Source organism: Rhea americana, unplaced genomic scaffold (assembly GCF_003343005.1).
Source record: "Rhea americana isolate MKP2758 unplaced genomic scaffold, rheAme1 scaffold_1, whole genome shotgun sequence".
Taxonomy (NCBI): Eukaryota; Metazoa; Chordata; class Aves; order Rheiformes; family Rheidae; genus Rhea; species Rhea americana.
In genome coordinates this window covers 7,492,796-7,513,427 of record NW_028185038.1, presented here as the reverse complement: position 1 = coordinate 7,513,427, position 20,632 = coordinate 7,492,796, and the positions used below count along the sequence as shown (strand labels likewise).

General features: G+C 37.1%; 1 protein-coding gene across 1 annotated transcript in view; it reads right to left on the bottom strand.

The window, feature by feature from the left end:
- Window positions 1-20,632, bottom strand: part of PTPN12 (protein tyrosine phosphatase non-receptor type 12) — a 49,626-nt gene that overhangs the window by 19,536 nt on the left and 9,458 nt on the right. The window contains exons 7-12 of the mRNA XM_085325722.1: window positions 19,194-19,253; window positions 15,461-15,603; window positions 13,603-13,669; window positions 12,900-12,977; window positions 12,703-12,801; window positions 493-578 (exon numbers count right to left, since the gene is read on the bottom strand). Of these exons, the coding sequence (XP_085181848.1) occupies window positions 493-578; window positions 12,703-12,801; window positions 12,900-12,977; window positions 13,603-13,669; window positions 15,461-15,603; window positions 19,194-19,253 (533 nt within the window). The remainder of the gene's footprint in view (window positions 1-492; window positions 579-12,702; window positions 12,802-12,899; window positions 12,978-13,602; window positions 13,670-15,460; window positions 15,604-19,193; window positions 19,254-20,632) is intronic.

Sequence of the window (20,632 nt, the reverse complement as noted above, 5' to 3'; positions counted from 1 at the left end):
CTCTTGAATGAAAGAATTAGTGAGGTCAATCTTTTTACAACAAAAAACATTTCATTACTGTACTCTAGGTCAATAATAATCCTCGTCTGTGAGGTAATATTTTCTTGAACAAACACATATTTTATATTGCATTTTTGCCTCCTCAAATTCATTCTCAGTCATTAGTTAAGCCTATTTTGAAAAGTCAGCGTATTGCTACTGTCATCTAGAAGACTTGGAATATAAATGGATCTAATATCTGTCCATGAAGAGCATACTTGCCTGCCTGCATCTTGCCATGGCAAGATTGGTAAATTCAAATGCAGACTTTGCAAATAAAGTTTTGCATTTACAAAGCTAATTACAAGGCTTCTATTTCTATTATGTCTACTTTTATTGTGTCTGTCAATAGAAGTTGTATCTTAAGTATAGTATCAACTACTTTGATTCTACTCTATCTATGAAACAGGTCAATCTGTCAACTTAAAATAGTATATTTAAATAGTTAATTACCTGCGTGTCCGTGGAGGCTTTGGTGGTGGAGAGTCCTGTTTCTCAGCATCTGAAGAACTGACAGTATTCTCTGCATTATTTTCATCCTGATTAAAAGAAAAAGATTTAATTCATAGCTGATTTTTTTTTTTCATTCATTGCTGTAAAGCTGACAGAAACATAATACTTAAACTCTAAGGTCCAAATAYCTATAATAACACATGAAAATAATGCATGGCAATACTTGATTTTTTTAGCCAGCATACACTGACATCACTTCCCAATTTACTCACAGTTAAGTTCTACACTAAATTCACAATAGTATTTTATATTTTGTGCCTCTAGTTTCAAATATTTCTGAGCAAACTTTGTTTTCCATATCATTGTATATGCCATTAGAGAAAGTTTTCAAAAACTAATCTTTCAGGTTATTAGTGAGCAAGCTCCTTTACCCCCTCCACATTATTCATATACAGAGCACTTATTTTCTAATCAGTCTAATTATTTTCACTCATACAATCAGTCCATTTAACATTATACTCATCTACACTGCAATAAGAACATGAAATGTTCAGCAACTCTAATTCAACAAGTGGATTAGATTTAATGTACTGTTTTCAAACACTTTCAAACTGTCTCCCTTTCACGTACAATGAAGTTTAACACACTCTGCAGAGCACAAAGATTTTTATTTTATTTCAAGACCACCATTAGATACATGTAAACAGATGACGCAAAAAACTAAAACTGATATACCATTTCCATGCATGTGCCACAGCTGTAGATCCAACAAAACCAAGAAGGAGCTTAGTGCTACCTTGAGTTACTACGTATTCTATTTAAATTTTTTTATTGTAGGATTTTTTTCTTTTGAAAACTAATTAAAATAAGAAAAATATCTCAGAACCTAAGTAACTTATTTCAAAGTACAATATTGATTTTAAGCAATGGGCCTTACTACCTTTCAGCATACCTGTTCAGGCTGGGTGAGACACTGACCTATACAACACAAGCAAAAGGAAATTCCTGTTATTTTCCGTTTCAAATCTAATAGCTACATTTGAATTAGAGAGCACCCTTTTTAAGGTTGGTAAACATTTTCAGCTTTGGAAGCTATATCATAACTTAGTTATTTCAACAACTAACTACCCTCACTTAAAAGTATACCTTGTAAACTCTAAATTTAATTTCCATTACACCAGTCATGTTAAACTGTTATCTTACCATTGTCTACTGGTGTGCAGTCTAGTATCAAACTCTACTCCTCAGTAATGCTAACTGAAATGAAGCTTTTCTAGTGAAGAATTAATCTTTTAATCATTCCTATTGTTCTTCACTGAAACTCAAGCCTCCATTAAGCAGCCATCCAATCCAATATTCCAGAAGCACTCCAGCAGAGGAAAATATTGTCTTACTCCTACTCTCTACTGCTCATATATCAATGGGCTGTGTTAGCCTTTTCAGCCAAATTACATCAKGGCATTCATCGTCCTGTTGATTATCAGTTGTAACTGCCAAGCTTTTTGGAGTGAGCTTCAATCAGCAGGTAAAAGCCACTCACGTTTACATAGCCACAACCAAAGCAGGTGTCTAAGTTCTCATTACAGTCAACCAAGATTCACAGGTTTTGAGAGCTCACAGAACTAATCAAGGTGTCAGCCAGCAGGATGGGATGAAGGTAATAGATCAGCTGGCTCCACTGACTGTACTTGAAGTTTAGACATAACTCACATGCAAAGCCTCATTTCAATCTGAATTCTGCCCTTTTTGTTCCTGGATGTGAGCCTTTACATTCTGCACTATTGAAGCACACTCACACTCAACTTGCCAAATGATCCAGATCTTTCTGCATCCACGTCATCATAYAGTGTTTCTCTTTAAGTCTTTGTCATCTCAAAACTATTCATAATAGAATGATTTTGGGTTTTCCAGGAGCAAAAGATTAAAATAAGCAGTAATGGTATCATGTCAACCAATCCTGTTGTCCCCTACTGAACTAAACTAGTATTCAGTAGACAGCTCTCAAATTGAAGCACACTGTGAATTAGATTTAATGCATTTAATTCTTCCTTTTTTTGGTATCATTTTAACTTAACTAAAACTGCGGTGATTGAAACAGTTCATGAGATGCTGACCAGTAAAATCAATACTATGTTTGCTGCATAAACTGAATGCAGGATCAGGTTTATTTTAACTAGGTACAACAGCACTTCAAGTCCTCTGACAGTTTTCCAGGCCTAATTCAAAAATAGTAAGGATTTAAAGAACTTCTTAAAAATGACAAATTATTATAGGCATTCTAATTTAAGAAGATCTTCACATCATACCCCTCAAATCCCCTCCATGCAAATATGCACAAAGCAATAGCTTCCCAACTTTTCTGCATTGGATCACAGGTGACTGTTCAGGCTGTTTTTGTTTTTAATATGCTTGAAAACAAATAGCATTGCCCGCACTCAGGGAAAAAGTCATACAGAAGGTTGGTGCCAAGAATGCTGAGGATCCCAGTGTCTAATATTAATAACACAGTTAGTTTCCTACCCATCTGCTGTTTCCCCTCTACCCTGACTTGTGCAAATAGGGTAACCTCTGAACCTGTCTGCTGTACAAGCACTGCTACAGGTAGCACTAAAGGTATTGATACTGTATCAAAGAGATTCCCTTAATCATCTGTACTAGTAACCASAGTTAGAAACCAACACAACTGCTTCCTGAGAAAAGGAATCATAGAATCAGTAAGGTTGGAAGGGACCTCTGGAGATCATCTAGTCCAACCTCCCGCTYAGCAGGGTCACCTAGAGCATGGTAGACAGGGTTGCATCCAGGCGGGCCTTGAAGATCTCCAGAGAAGGAGACTCCACAACCTCTCTGGGCAACCTGTGCCAGGGCTCTGTCACTCTCACAGTGAAGAAATTCCCCCTCACGGTCAGGCAGAACTTCCTGTGCTTCAGTTTCTGCCCATTGCCTCTTGTCCTGTCACMTGGGACAACTGAAAAGAGTTTGTTCCCGTCCCCTTAACACACTCCCTTCAGGTACTTATAGACACAGATCAGATCCCCCCTCAGTTTTCTCTTCCCCAGGCTGAAGAGGCCCAGCTCTCACAGCCATTCCTCATAGGGCAGGTGCTCCAGCCCTCGGATCATCTTTGTAGCCCTACACTGGACTCTCTCCAGTAGCTCCAGGTCTCTCTTGTACTGGGGAGCCCAGAACTGGACACAGTCCTCGAGATGAGGCCTCCCCAGGGCTGAGTAAAGGGGCAGGATCACCTCCCTCCACCTGCTGGCAACACTCTTCCTAATGSWCCCMAGGAGACCATTGGCCTTCTTGGCCATAAGGGCACATTGCTGGCTCATGGTCCCYAGCTTGTACTGGTGCCTAGGGTTATTTCTCCCTAGGTGCAGGGCTCTGCACTTGYCCTTRTTGAACCTCAGGAGGTTCCTCTCCRCCCAGCTCTCCAGCCTGGCCAGGTCTCTCCGAATGGCAGCACAGCCTTCAGGTGTATCAGCCACTCCTCCCAGCTTGGTATTATCTGCAAACTTGCTGAGGAGGCACTCTGTCCCCTCATCCAGGTCATTGATGAAGAAGCTGAACAGGATGGGACCCAGTACTGAGCCCTGGGGGACGCCACTAGCCACAGGCCTACAACTGGACTCCACGCCACTGATGATCAACCCTCTGAGCTCTGCCTTTCAGCCACTTCTCAATCCACCTCACTGTCCACTCATCTAACCCACACTTCCTGAGCTTCTCTAGGAGGATGTTATGGGAGACAGTGTCAAAAGCCTTGCTGAAGTCAAGAAACACAACATCCACTGCTCTCCCCTCATCTACCCAGCCAGTCATTCCATCATAGAAGGCTATCAGACTGGTTAAGCAGGATTTCCCCTTGGTGAATCCATGCTGGCTACTCCTGATCACCTTCTTTTTCTCCATATGCCTGGAAATAACCTCCAGAATGAGCTGTTCCATCAACTTTCCAGGGATGGAGGTGAGGCTGACCAGCCTATAGTTGCCTTGGTCCTCCTCCTTGCCCTTCTTGAAGACTGGAGTGACACTGGCTTTCTTCCAGTCCTCAGGCACCTCTCCAGGTCTCCAGGACCTTTCAAAGATGATRGGAGAGCAGCCTGGCAACAACATCTGCCAGCTCCCTCAGTATCCATGGGTGCAACCCATCCGGGCCCATGGATTTGTGGTTGTCTAGCTTGCCCAGAAGGTCTCTAATCCTATCCTCCTCAACCAAAGGAAAGTCTTCCCTTCTCTGGACTTTCTCCCTCGCGTCCAGGCTGCAGGATTCCTGGGGCTGCCCTTAGCAGTGAAGACTGAAGCAAAGAAGGCATTCAGTCATTCTGCCTTCTCTGTATCCCTTGTCACCAGGGCCCCCGCCCCATTCAGTAGCGGGCCCACATTTTCCCTAGTCCTCCTCTTGCTGATGATGTATTGGAAGAAGCCCTTCCTGTTGTYCTTGACATCCCTTGCCAGACTCAATTCCAGCTGGGCCTTAGCCTTCCTCGCCGCATCTCTACATACTCTGACTGCATTCCTGTAATTCCCCCAAGTAGCCCGTCCCCTCTTCCACATTCTGTGTACTTTCTTCTTCTGTCTGAATTTGGCCAAGAGCTCCTTGCTCACCCATGAAGGTCTCCTGCCCCTTCTGCTGCACTTCTTACTCATAGGGATGCACCRCTCTTGAGCTTGGAGCAAGTGATGTTTGAATATTAGCCAGCTCTCCTGGACCCCCCTTCCCTCTARGGCCTTAACTTATGAGATTCCTCCAATCAGGTCTCTGAAGAGCCCAAAGTCTGCTCTCCTGAAGACCAGGGTTGCAATCCTGCTTGTTGCCTTACTTCTTTCCTGCAGGATCCTGAACTCCACCATCTTGTGGTCACTGCAGCCAAGCCTGCCCCAACCCTGACATCTCTAACCAGTCCCTCTCTGTTGGTAAGGACAASATCCAGCAGGACACCCTTCCTTGCAGGCTTCTCCACCATTTGTGACAAGAAGTTATCGTCAATGCATTGCAGGAGCCTCCTGGACTGTTTGTGCCTTGCTGTGTWGTCCCTCCAGCAGATGTCAGGGTGGTTAAAATCCCCCATGAGAACCAGGGCCTGTGATCTWGAGGCTACCTCCAGCTGTCTACAGAAGGCCTCATCAACTTTCTCTTCCTGGTAAAGGAAGGGCTGTTCTGCCTTGTTTCAAGACCATAGCACATCAAGGCTTTACTAGGAACAGGTAGAACAGAAAGATACTAGAAAGAGCGAGACCTTCAGAGAAACAATTTCTCCCCCTTGCCAGTAACTTTGCTATCCTTCATCTGATCAGAAAAGCTTTCTGATTCAGTGATGAAGTTTTGAGGAATACCGATTTCAGATTTATGCACTCTGCTTTCTTCAAGGGAAAAGGTGTGCCTTTTGGCTGCAGCACAGACCTTAACTTGTCTAGAACATAGATCTGCAGCTGCACCTCTGTCCTTCCACATTTGTAGTGTGAACTATTTGTACACATAATATTTCCTGAAAAATGTTTTTCTTCCAGGGAGGGAAAAAACCCTATTGATAAAGGAGTTAACACATGTCAAAGTTTTCTAAACTCTATACACACACAGTAAGAAGCTCAGTTTCTAGTTGAGACAGGCAAAAGTAATTAAAGAGTCACAAAGTACTCTGCCATTTTTGCTACTATTAATAAAGCATATGGATACACCTTGCAAAAAGTACCCACACTCAGGTGTCTGAAGCATGTATRGAACAAGAGTTTACATAATATTCCTTAAAGAAACAACTTCGGGTGCCAGATTAGGTCACACCAGCATAAACTTAGCTGCTGTGAGATACTACAAAATCAGTCTCTACTTTTAAAAATAAACTTCATAAATAGCCCTTCATTTAAATCAACTGATTTATTTACWGCTCTGTTTATGACAACTGCTCTGCTTAACAAGTTAGTTAYTGCTGTCCTGTGATACAATACTTGTCATATTCAAAATTAGATTCACAAAATGGTACCTTTATATTCAACCCCAGCAAAGAAGCCAATAGTTGGCCCGTATTTTACACGCTGGGAATACTTCCGACCAGCTACATGTTCAAAAGCTTTTGTTTCCACATTAGGTTAAACGAGGATCAATTTACTCTGCTCAAGGCACTTTCAATCAAGAATAAGAATGTTATAGGAATTAGTCACAAAAAAAAACTCACTAATTTAACTAGTTCAGACTAGTTCAACTGACTGCCATTTGCTTTTAGACAACCTATATCTTAATGAAGTGAAGTGTATTTACTGACAAAGCTTTACAGGCATTAGCCAGATGCACTAACCCATATAGAAAAGTAAACAGTCCCCACATGCAAACTTTACTTAAAAATGCTGCAGCAGCATAGTTACTACTAGATCTCTTCTCCTTGTTAGTTTTTAACTGAAGAAATGTTGCTTGCTGAAGCCTCAGAGCAAATCCATTATGCATACTCAGTTCCGTATCATGAGAGGTAATGAACAATCAATATTTTGAGCATTCTTGAGTAACATCAGCTTGTCAATTCTGCTTTCTGTCAGGTATCAAAACATGTGAATGGGTAAATATGTAAAATTCCACAGAGTGGAAGAGAGGACATTCAWCTTTAAAAGTGAATGTAGGGTATCTCACAGAGATGACCTCATCCACTGAGGAGAACAGATGGCAGAATTAAGAAAAAACCCTTTCAGCCTTCCTAATCACAGCTTATCGGCATCAGTCAACACTCTGCTGCTTCTCTAGACAGATGTTGTATTGTAGAGTAGAACACAATTTAAGCAAAAAGCATCAGCTTAAAAAAAATATATAYAGCCCACAAGGCTATCATGTAGAATTGATTTTTAAAATGGATTAGGAAACATACAATTTATTCTATGAAACAATTGTTCTCTGCTTTCTTATAAAATATCTCTCCTCTGTCCCATTACGGCAGGCTTCTTGCTGCAAGAACACAAAAGCATTAACAATACATGGGGAAAGAAAACAACAGGAGCTTTCCCCATATTTGCTTCTATCTGGATCAACTGCTGAACTGTTCAGGCATTCCAGTGGCCTTGTTGGGTTGATATGAAACAGCAGCTACTTGGACCAAATCAAAACACTGGTAGCGGTTAGGAACTTTTAGATATTCTCATAACTTCTGCACAACATTAAAATCTTTCCACTATTCTGTTAATCTTTGCCTAGAAATGTAACGAAAAGTGATAGAAAACTTAAATTTATTTTGAGAACTATTATATTGGCAATATAAAGGTGTTCAGTTGGAAGAATCTACGCAATTAAGTGTAAAAGAAAGCTGTATTTACTATGTAACTTATTCACCTCATTAACTTTCAGTTTTTGAGCACTTGACGTTGTTGATTAACAAAAATTTGAGGCAAATTCCACCAACCTTYTGGGTCTCTCCTATGTGGATTCTAGTGAAGTGCTATATTTTTATATGTATAAAAGGCTACATAAGAAGGATAAGATCAGAAAATCAACTACTCAGATTGAAAGTGTAGGTTACATCTGGTCTACAAGGATACAGAGTAACTGGTGTTCCTATGGTAACACAGTGACTAAAGAATTAAAGGTAGATGGTCTGTCCACATTCAACTTGCTAAGGAGACCTAAATTTTGACATCATCTCCCAATGGCAGACCTTTTCCCAGGTTCCTCCTCCAGCAATGAATCACAAGAGTTTGAGTTGTCGTTATTTTTGAGCTAGCAGAGAATCACAGTTTTAGTCTGCGATTTTAGATTTCCCAGGTGTTCCTTAAGATACACAGTTTTCTTTTGGAACTMATACTAATTTAATTCAGAAACCTTTTGTGCTGGTAGAGAACTAGCAAATTCATTGCAAAGACTCTTCTAGAAGTAACGTGTTTCCCTTAAAAGGGACTTAACCATTCCTTTTTTTTTCTTATCACAAAGCAGCATGGGAACCACAGAGCATCAGTAGATAAAAAGGAGAAATATTTCACACAAACAATTCACTGAAATGAATCTGATTAAATAAAATTTTCCAAGCATAGGCAGTAAGATAAATGCCTCTGAAGACATGTTTTTTTTATGCTATAATAGCCAAAAGTATCTTTTGAAACTGCAAATAGTGAAGAGAACTTCAACAGTGAAGTCTTTTCACATATTTTTCAAAGCATTAATCTTTTTGAATATCAAAATTCTTCTATAACAGCTGATTCTTCTACAGCATCCTAAAAGGGTAAACAATTTCATCAACAGTACTGTCATATTTATAGAATAAAAGCAAGAGATACCTAAGAGTACTATCAATGTCATATTTTGCAGAAARTGTTTAATAAGTTTTAGTGGATAAGGGCAAAACAAAGACTTGCAGTTCTGTAGCACGCTTGTTTTTGTTAACTGTCAAAATTCAACAAGAAATATTCTCAAGTACATAATAGACTAATGCATTTATTTTTAACTGGAATCATTTTTCCTTATTCCACATACAGAACATCCGATTTCATGGAATTTTATCCAACTCCCTAGATTATCTAAGRCAACCATAGTTAGTTTCAGATCACGGAGGTACCTCTCAAATACCYCATAAAATATTCTACTGGTACAAGTCTGACTTAATACCTTATTAGGTGATCAACATTTATATGCTCGTAYCTATTTCATAGCATTCAAACACAGAACCAGATACAACTTGGTTTTGTAATTTATGATTTACACATTCAGTATTATTTTATACATATTTATACTTCTAAACAGTCRAAACAAAAAGTACAACTGTACTGCAATAGTATACAATTACTTCACTATACTATATCATCATATGTAGATTCCTGCAAGTTTTTGAATCCTTAAATCAACTATTAGAATTTACAATTCAATCAGAATTGTATTTTAAATACTGCACAGAGTTTTTTGACATTTTACAGTATTGTTTCCAGCATGGCAGAGTTGGCAAGCTCACAAAAACACATGTTGAGGATTGTCTCAGCTACTTCCTTGTGAATACTACTACTCATTGCCAATCAGATTTAACTTTTTCCTGTGATGCTACTAGCAAACACTGTTTGCAAAACTTAGATAACTGAAACCTATCAAGYAACTGAAATGGCAAAAGCAACTGGACAGTAAAACCACAAAACCAACACTTAGCAGTATGATCTCCTGTAAAACTAACAATATAATGTCTAAAGTAGGCATATTCTTTTATTTGGAACTGTTTTCACCAAAGTCCTGTAATGTAGAGGACTGCACAACTGCCTCAGATTCCAAACCTTCAAAAAGTATGAAGCGAGGATTTTGGTTTATACTGAAGAAGTTTCGTAATATGAAAACAATTTTTGACTATCTTTTTAAGAGTTGTCCAAGGACCTCACCCTTAACATGATCACATTATTTACCCGTCAGATGGCTACTTGTTTTCCTGGCTGAAATTTGAGAAGCAGAACCATACAGACAATCCCCCRCTGCTGTTGTCAGTATGACTCAGACTAGCTACCACACAATTCTGAAGTAAACGAATAAAGGAATTTAAATCAAAATGATCAAGCATTCTGATATTTTAAATCCATCATAGCTACTACTTCTGACACATGACCACTGCATGTGGACTTGGGCARCCACAGTGAAAAAGCAGCTAGAGCCTCCCTGCACTCTAAAGCTGTAGTTCGTAGAGCAAAGTAAGCAAGCAGATACTAAAGCACTGTGAGCAGAACAGTCAGCTTTGTTTCCACTGAACAACTAAATCCACATAGCTGCGCAATGCCTCCACTATAAACCGTGGGTGCATTTTATGATTCTACTAATATTAAGTATCATTTAGTTACAATTAAAGAAAATACTCCAAATTTAATCAGTGTCAAGGCCAGAAGATAAGATGCATTCAAACCATCCAAAAATTTCCCACGGGGATGCCAATTTCCTGCCCCTAGCACATGGTTAGAATAGGTTATCTTGAGATAACACATTTATTCCTAYATACTTCTCACCCCCCTCCCCACAATCAGGAGGAATGAGGAATTTCTATAGGAATGTTTTCCTATAGGATCAATTCTAAAGACTGAAGGTTCACTACTAACAAAGTAAGAGCTAGGAAGCAAACTTAAGATCCTATACTATAATTTAATGAAGTATTTCAAAACTTTTCTGTACCAAAACTTATGTTTCMTGCTAAAACAAACATTCTGGGACATATCCCCTAGTTAAACAGACTAGAACATTTTAGGTAATAACTTAAAAGGTGTTCTTTTTCCACAGTAATGTTACAGGKGTTATATACTGCATACATAATGTTATATTAATGTTATGTTACATTAACATGTGATATTATGTACTGCATACAAAATGTCCTCAAGGAGGAAAAAGAAAGTTTTTACAGAATAGCAAAAAACTCAATCTCAGCCTGAAAAAATTTAGAATTAGGTTGAACCTACAAGGAGATCCATAACTGGTTATGTGAGGTAGGARATTATCTTATGGAACTTAAGCAAAGGCTAAGCCTACTCCAGTTAATTCCCTGAWCGCAAAAACCTTAAGTAATAATTTTGTGTAGACACAGGCATTCCTTTTCTGTAATTTTTTTCAGTCCTTCTGTAGCAGTGCTCAAACTACAGTATGAAGACACATCATTTCCCAACATATGACATACTGCACCTTGTCAGATGAAAAGATCCATTTAGTCCTGTTTCCAGCAGGACCCAAAAGGAAGCATACAAGGAAGAATATAAGGACAAAGCAAGCAYGTGGTGATCCCTCTTTAGAAGATTCTCCAACAGTTTGCAGTTCTGGAACTTCATAGGTCAGAGATTAGGTCTTTAAATAAACTTGTAGAAGATGACTCCATGGTGATGATATATTCACCTCAAAGCCACAGGCTTTCAGTGTTCAGTGGTAAGGAGCTCTGCAGCTTCATGTTCTGCTAAGAAATACCTCCTTTTACACTGAATCTGCTGGGTCTCACTGATACCTTATAAAAGGTTAACAGACATCAGCTATTCACTGTTACTTATTTTATTATTCACTCTATTTTTCCAGCCACTCCTTTTCCAAGTCCTACTCAGTCAAGCTGTTCTGTAGCTAAGAGTCRTCTGACACTTCTGATTCTCATCAAAACTTTTAATGCTTTAGTTCTATAATATTCTTCTGAAATAAGCAGACTATATCTGTGGAGAGTATTCAAGTTGCAAGTGTGCAAGGTATCCACACAACGACAGACTGCTTTCTACTCTCTGTACCAAAATTAACAATGAGAAGTATCTATGTTTTAATKTGTTTTCCTTTGGTACATGGGTAGTGTATGAAAATTCCTGACAAAGGCTTTTATTTTTTTCCTCCCTTCTCCAAACTTTCCACTAAGTTCCAGCACAAACAGTATTTCAATACAACATATAAGCATAACAAGATCACTCAGTGTCRGCCCTACTCAACTACATCAAGGCTGTGTTGGGTCAAGAGCAAGGTCGTAAGCACTAGCATGTAATAACCAAGCCTCATAGAAGGGTGCTAACCTGTCAGATCAATGCCTGTGATCTACTGGTTTTAAAGTCAGGCTCAACTATAGCATTTTAAGGAGGAAAATAACAAAGTTTTTCCATTTCTAGATTTTAAGTTAAATATAGATCAGTTAGAGTTCATTTCAGCTGTAACTACCAAGTCACAGAATACAATACAACCACYGAGTTAGTGAATACAACTATGCTGTAGTGTGTGTGTATGTACACATATACACATATATGTATGTACTGATTTTAGGCTGGAGAGTTTAATTTGCTCTTTATCTTCTCAAAAGGCCAGGCTTAGACAATATTTTCATTTCCTGTTGATATTACCACTTTTCAGATAGGAAGTGCCAGTCAATGAAAGAGAACAAACCAATAAGTTGTTAAAGCGTCAACTACCATCACCTCACCAAGCTAAGCACACATTTCTCAGTATTTTAAATGCTGAGTTTAATTCATTCAGTCCTGTAATTCATCCATGTTAGTATTCCCTCTACTGCTTCCACCACTGCAATTGCATTTGGGATAAATGGTAAATATTTCTTTAACTCACTTCCAATCAAATCTTTAGTATACACTAAGTACAGGCTAATTGATCCTACTGAGAAAAAAAACAAAACAAAAACAAAACACAACACAGGAAGTCTAAACAAATTCTATATCTTCCTTAACACCACAGGACACTTAAAAACAGACTTTACAACAGAAATTGAATCAAAAGCTAACAAAGACTGAAATGCATATGGTGAAAAGCAAACATACCACTCCATCTGCAATTGTCCAGTCTGCACTACTTTCATATTTTTGCAGTTGCTTTTCAAATAGTTGCGCTATAGCTCGATGAACAAGTTCATACTGCTCCTGTAATAGGTTACCAGATAAAAATTAGTGCATGCCATCTTTAAAAAGAATGATGGTATATTATTTATCATATGGTAAGATCCATTGTAAACTCTTACCTTTGTCTGCACTGCAGAATGCCTTTGTGTCCTCATTTCTTGTATTAAATTAAATACATTGAATTCTTCAGGTATTTTCTGAAATACAGAAGGTAATTATATTGACTTAAATGTTTGTCAGAATAGCAATACAGAAGGTGCCAAACATGCAAAACTATTTAACTTTTCTAGGTACAGCCGATCCATTCTCTCCCATCCAAATCTATTCAAAATTGTTTATAAGAACAAATCTCCTCTTGAACAGTTTTAAAAGCTTATTTTACACCAGATAAGAGCATTTATGGTATTTTGAAAATGAAACATCCAATGAAAGCATTGATATGRCACTTGAACATTACTAATGCTTCATAACCTAAAAATTTCAGAATGAAATTATTCCTGTGCATTTGAAACCTGAGCTTAGGGTGGAGCTGTAAGATCAAGTAAAGATTGAAAAAGCTGAATTCAAAATCACTTTATATTGAAATATATTTAAATACAGATTATTTAGAACATTTACAGTGTCTTTTTTTTAAAGATAACTTACTTTCTTTTGACTATAAGTTAATACTAAAACATAACTGATAAAACTACTCATCCAACTTGACAAAAGAATTTTGGAATGTGCTAACATATTTCACTATTTTAAAATATTTGGAAGCTTTCTTAAGCATTGTTATGAAATGATAGAATGCCACAGATTCGTTTTTGTAAGATTCCTTACCCCAGCTTTAAGTAAATTCCATGTATAATCTATAGCACAGATGGCTCCTGTTCTTCCACACCCCGCACTGTGAATATAAACAGTTAGGTTGTTAGAATTATTTTAAATGGTTAAAAGGGCAATAAGTTGCACATTTCCAGAGTCCATGTGAAAACAAAAGAATCACTTCAGTTAAAATCCCTCAACTATCATTTTCATCTGGCTCTGTCTGACACTGTAATATGCTTTAAGATCAAAAATTTAGGGTAAAAGGAAGTAGGTTAAGTTTTCAAATGCATAGCCAATTGGAATTCCAATGATTAAAAAACGTTTGTGCTGACATTTTTATTGTCCCTTTCCTCACACTGTTACTAGTTAYCACTGCTTCAATAGTAAGGATTTTTTCCAAGTATAATGATACATACGTTATATAGCAGAATAAAACACATTTAAAGAATCCTCACACTTCTGACTCAGTGTATCTGTATKTTATCTAACAAACTTAAATATGATAAAAAATGACAAAGTAACTGTTGCATTTAATTCTAATAGCATGAATTTCTCCATTTTATATATACAGTTATAATGCATACATATTCATTACATTATAATTATATTGTTTTAGTAAACTGGCTAAACAATTTTATTGACATTCAAGAGAGGACCAGGACAAAGTAGCTTTCTGTGCTAAATTCCTTGTGCATTTAGACTTTAATTGCTTCTAATTGCAAATTAAAAAAGCATGTGGCTAAAGACAGTAGATTTCTGTAGAGAATAAGCAAATTTGAGAGTTAACAGGTTCCCAAYAATTTAACATTTGCAGGCTTATATATGGGAAAAATTGAATGATCAAATATTCTTGTATCTATGRATTTCCTTGACTGCTAATCAAAACCAGTAACATTTACTAACAGTTTCTTGCAAATACTAGTTTACACTGTGAAGCTTTGTGTTAAAAAAGTCACAGCTACACTCAGTTCTCTCAGCAGCAAAAAGAAGCAACTGCAATTCATATCTGAATAAAGACAAGCCAAAACCAAAAAGCAATAAAACCCAGTCATATTACTGGCAAATAACCTCTGACCAATGTTTTGAGGCAGCTACAAGTTGGTTTTCACTACAGAGCGTTAACAGACATGCCAAATTTGTCTTGTGATAGATACCTAAAGGTAAAGGCTGTGGAGTTTTGTAGATAGTTGCATTGCCTGGGTCCAAGAAGGACAATTCTCCCTAGTCTATTAAGTCATTGCAACACCAAATGGTGCTAAAAAACAAACAAACAAAAAAAACAACCCACTCTCAAATATCAAAAGCAAGAACTTTCCAGAGAAATTGTCAGAGATTGTGAATTCATCAAAAACATTTCAAGGCAGTTTAGTTTCAGTCCCTCTGCTAGCCAAATTTCAGGTCAAAGATGGAACTGCTGCTCAGAAGCAGAGAATTCCCAACCAGAACCTACCAGAACCCTGGTTAGGGTGACATATTAGAAGAAAAAAGTTCTTAGGCAGTGATGCAGTTCTTAGGTGTTGTATTCTCTTCTATAAAAAAGGGAATCTTCATTGCTAATCTGATTTGCAATGATCTTCAAAAGGTCTATTTCACCCTAATATAGATTAAATATTCAGCTTTAAGAACAGCAAAGTTATTTCCCTTTCAAAAAAAGTAACTGTTTTCCTGGTATTCTACCTTCAACTGAAGCAGCAGGGAAATTTMACCATGGCACAAGTTTTAAGACAATAAGGAATACATAGCTTTTGAGCCAAGTTCAGACATGAGGAAATAATTCCTTTGTAGAAAACTAAAAACAAGTTCAGTTTAGAATTGAATTAGTGTATCTTGTACCAAATGCTTAAACTTAAAAAATAAATACATTTGATACCTGCAGTGTATACAAATTGGCACATCTTCATGTTCCTGGTATTCTCGCATCAAGCTGATCATGTCCAGAATAGAATCAAAAGACGAAGGGACGTCATGGTCAGGCCAGTTAACGTAATGAAACTGATAGACGCTACGAGTCTCCTGAGGGGTTTGAGGGCAGGGAGGGAAAAAGATGTTAATGGTAATGTGTATTTGACCATTTTGTATGGGATAAATATTGCTATGAGGATTCATTTTTGCATAACTACTTTGCCAGATAAAAGATATTCTGTATGATGTAAGTTGCAACTTATATCACTTAAACAAGTGGGAAACCTGGAAGTGGTATTTTGGGTATTGCTGATGTTTAAGCAGTACGAGATATTTTATAGAATGGGTGAAAAAGACCTAATCAGTATGCATGTTAAAGGATCCACAACGTTGCACTTATTAAAAAGATTTTCCAGGGGKGGGGGGGGGGGGGGAAAGGATTAAAAAGTGTCCCTACAGTCCTAAACTGAGAAAGGGGAATAAGAAGGCAAAAGACCACCATGAAAGGCTCTTTTTCCAATCTTACTCCAGTAACTTATATTAGGGGAGAAAAAAAGTATTCTTTGGTAATTTGTCAGATTACAAAAAAAAGTTAGAAGGGGAAGGGGGAAATCAACACATACCCAAATTTGGACCCATTTGCAACAAAAGTAGGTAAACTTTTATTCTAGCCACTTCATGTTATAACAGCACTAAAGACAAGTCACAAAACAGACTTTAAAACACACTAGTTATTAAAGTACCTGAATTCCTGCAAAGACTATTAAATCGCCATTATCACCATTATCCAAACTATTCACAATCAAAGCAGCTTTACTGCACACTTCCAAGCTGCTGTCATACCTCTTGATCTAGCATACACCTTAGGCAGAGTACAAACTTTCTGATCCTTAAAGGTAACACGTTTCAGGACCTATGCTACTTTCTGTTAATAATAAACAGGGAACACCATAGTCCTTTTTTACAGCCACTTTTTAAGAAGGAACTTAGTGTTTTAGCTTCAAGTTCCAGTTAAACTGGTTTTCCTCTATAAATGTTAACAATAAAATTTCACAGAAGACAAAATTTCATTATTCTAAAAAAAAGAACAAAAAAAACAAAAAAACAAAAAAAAAACACCACTCAAAAGGATATTACTTTACACTACAGATGTGCATTTTCTTCCCTAGCTGAAAGCCATACTTAAGACTTCTACAAGAGGAAAAGGCTGTAATTCAATACCAAAGAGTACGTTTTACTTTTGCAATGTTAAGTCCTTTCCCGCAAAAAGGACAGAGCCCACAAATTCCCTGAAGCAAATTTGCTCAGGTAAGCCTGAATAAATAACATTTTATTAGCTGTATAGGTTGAACACCCACATCATACCTTGTTAATCCTTTTAAATACTGCTTAGAGGAACGCAAATTTTGGGCTCTTTACTAAGATTGAAAGCACAGTGATAACTGTAGCTCTTCATTGCTTGTTTTTGTGTAATACAGAGCCATTTATAAAACAGAACTCACTGAAATCAAGTAGCTGAATATCATTTGCTAGTACAGTGTATACAAAGCAAAATATAAAAATGCTACAGTAACCAATTCTCATGAAGCTCAGATGCTAAAAATAAGATTTAAGTTCCGATTATGGATCTTCTCAGTTTTGTTTAAGCACACTATTTCAATAAATGTTGTTAAGACCACAGTTATCATTATGCAGTTATTTGTTGCTATCTGTAAAGAGTTTCATAGCATCAGTTATGAGCATTCAAAAGATGAATAGAAATGAACTGCTTAAATTCATGTGACTTATTGCAAAGACTTAGCAAGCTACTGCAGAGAAAAATTACCCCAAAATAGCATCTCATGAAGTAAATAGTTTTCACAAATGTTCTAGTCTCACYTACTGAAATGGAACAAAGCACTGCTGAAGAAAATGACTATAAGTGAGACTAACTTGTAATAAATCATTTTAAATATAAGATGCCAATTCAAATCATAGATATTCTGTAAAATAAACCATCAATCTCAGTATTTTTGCAGGAGAGGTACCTTTACAGTTAGTTTTTAATAACTGACATTTACTTTCCAGAAAAATAAATGACCATCTTAAATCAGGTATTTAAGTGTAAGTTCACAGGGAATGATTAAATCAGTTGTTTTATGAACACTTACAGGCAATGCAAGTGATCTTATTTCACTGAACAGATGACATAATCCCTTTTCACTAATTAATGTACCTGATACTCAGTTTTTGAAGAAGGTCTAACATTTTACAGAAGTTTTTTCTGTCACAGGATTTTAATTAAGTTGAATGAACTCTCTTACTTCCAGAAAGAGACTAGTTATAATCATTTATAGTTTTCAAATTAGGAAATATTGAATTTCAAAGTCTGAGTTCACTATTAAAAATATATTTCTATTTTGATCCTTACGTATATTGCAAATATTGTCCCCCAGACTTCTCCTGTAAAAGTTCATCAAGCAAAAAGACAACACACCAACTTAAACAAGAACATATCATGTTTTTTTTTTAATAAATATTTCAGTTCTGAAAGGAATTACAAGYTTAATTACAAGTTAGACTGAGAAACACTGGAAGGTCACTAAKTTGTCATTCTTCACAGAACTGCGGAACAGTTGAGTTTGGAATGGACCTCTGGAAAGCATCTGGTTCAATTCCCACTGCAGATCATTCAGGACCATGTCCAGTCAGGTTTTGAATATATATAACAATGGAAATTCCACCACCTCTCTTGGCAATGAGTTCCAYGACCCTCACAATAAAAAGGTGTTTTCTTATATTCATGGAATTTCCTGTGTTTCAATTTGTGCCTATTGCCTCTCACTGTCATTAGGCACCATTGAGAAGAGCCTGCCTCTGCYTTCCTTACATCCTCCTTTCAGATATTTAAATGCATTCATAAGATCATTCCTGAGCCTTCTCTTCTCCAAGCTGAACAGGCCCCAGCTCCCTCCTCACACAAGGGATGCTCTTATCCCTTAATCATCTTTGTGGCCCTTCGCTGGACTCACTCAAGTAGATTCATGTCTATCTTGTACTGGRGAGCCCAAAACCGGGCATGGCGCTCCARACGCAGCCTCAAGTGCCAAGTGGAGGGGAAGGATTGCCTCCCTCAACCTGCTGGCAATGCTTTGCCTAATACAACCCAGAATACTTTCTTTAACACAAGGACTCATTGCTTGCTTATGTTCAAACTTGCATTATTTGTATTTGTCAATACAAGTGTATGACTGAATATCAGAATATCTTTTAACATCATAAAATTCTCTTGCCAATAAAAGAATGTCTGTGGAGTGAGCTGTAACAAGTATGTATATTTTACTCATAAGGATGTTAACAGAAGGAAACACCATTTTTGACAAGCTTCATTTAGTTTGTGGTCATAGTTTCAGTTGATATAACCAGTAAAATTCAATCCTTGCAGAAGCTTTCTTAGTTGTTAATTCATGATATTAAAGACCATAAAACCTTTGACTAACCAAGGATAAAAATAAGAACAAAATYAGCAGTTTCATATATTTGCTTCTTAAATACTAAGGTCACTTCAACATCATTTCTAAGCTTGATGATTTACATATGTACAGAATCAGCCTCTAAGCAAGCAAGGAACTTTTTGTGAGTTGCCTCGGTTATGTGCCACTTTTGATAAACTGAAACTAGTGTCAAATCAAAGTTGAGACCAGAAGTTCCCACATACTCACATTCTGAAATTCAAGTAATAATGTTCTAATGAAGTAGTCCGTTCTTGCTTGCTCAGCTTCCTAAGTTAGAGAAAACAGTAATAAAGGAGAAGAGATGAATATGCAGCAYAGGGGACATAAAACTCCAAATTCACACTCCAGTCATTTTTCTTTTTTAATAAAGTTCCTTTGTTTTTATATTTATGATTTGTCCAAAAGGTAGGCAATCAAAATGTTAATTTCAAAAGAGCAGCGATTTACTTAGCTGTATACAATATACCCACAAAACATTGTTTACTTCCACTTGAAACAAAAATGTGGGTTCTCAATCCAGTAATCTCTACCCTGCTCATTATACTRTTAATAGAACTTTGTAATAGTATTTCAGAATATTTCTCTTCCACTGTTTCTCTGTGCATTAGTTTTGTTTAGATATCGTTTTACAGTCATCCTTCTATAACACTTCTGTTCTATAAACTTTGGCTTCTTTTCTCCTATCACTCTAAAGTCTCACRATATCCCCATGTCAATTTTTTCCCTTCAAGTATTTTAAAGCATAGACGTACCTGACTAGACCATTAGAAATATTATTTTGGTTGTGGCCAAAAAGCCCAACTTCCAGGCTCCTAGAACTTCCCAATACATTTTTGAAACAGCAGGAAAGGTTTATACTCTATACACCAAGCAATGTTACTGTATTTAAAACATCATTAATCCCACAATTCAAAGATGTCTTAATAAGCTTGAGTGTTACTGCTTTCCACAGTGAATTTAAGAGATTGCATACAGGCCTTAATATGCTTCTTTCTTCCACAAGGAACTTATTCTCGATCAAGAAAACAACTGCTTGTGATACATTGTAGGTTTTAAGTAGACTACTGCATAGCTAACAGCAACATAGTCCACATGCACTGTTGGACCCAGTGGTTAGACATGCTAAGCTACAGCTAGAAGTAAGTCAACTAAAATGTACATTCAACTCCTGTTCTCAAATGCTGCTGCAGTACCTGCCAACTATGAAACCATCATCCACTAGGTACAGGACAAAAGAACGAAAAAAAAAAATCAATTTTCAAATCAATTTTTATGGTAGAAAAAAAGTACTCTCAGCAGCATAAGACTCAATCTTTTAAACGTATGCTTTCTTGACAAGGTATACTTGAAATGTATTAATTCTTATTAGAATTGGCTTTCAAGATAGGATAAAGAACAGCTTGTTGAGCTGGCATGCTAGCTCTTTCTGAACACATTAAAGCGTTTCAGGCAAAAATTAGCAGCAGCTCCTGTCCAAACCTACATATTTTTGAACTAAGGAGAAAACAAGACAGTTTTGAGATTCAGTTAGGGATTTACAATTCCACTGCTTCAAAATAAATAGACAGCTAAGACCAGTCTTGAGCTCCAGTGTTAAGACTTCACAGTAAGATCATTTATTCTGATTAGATGATTGTACTGGATGC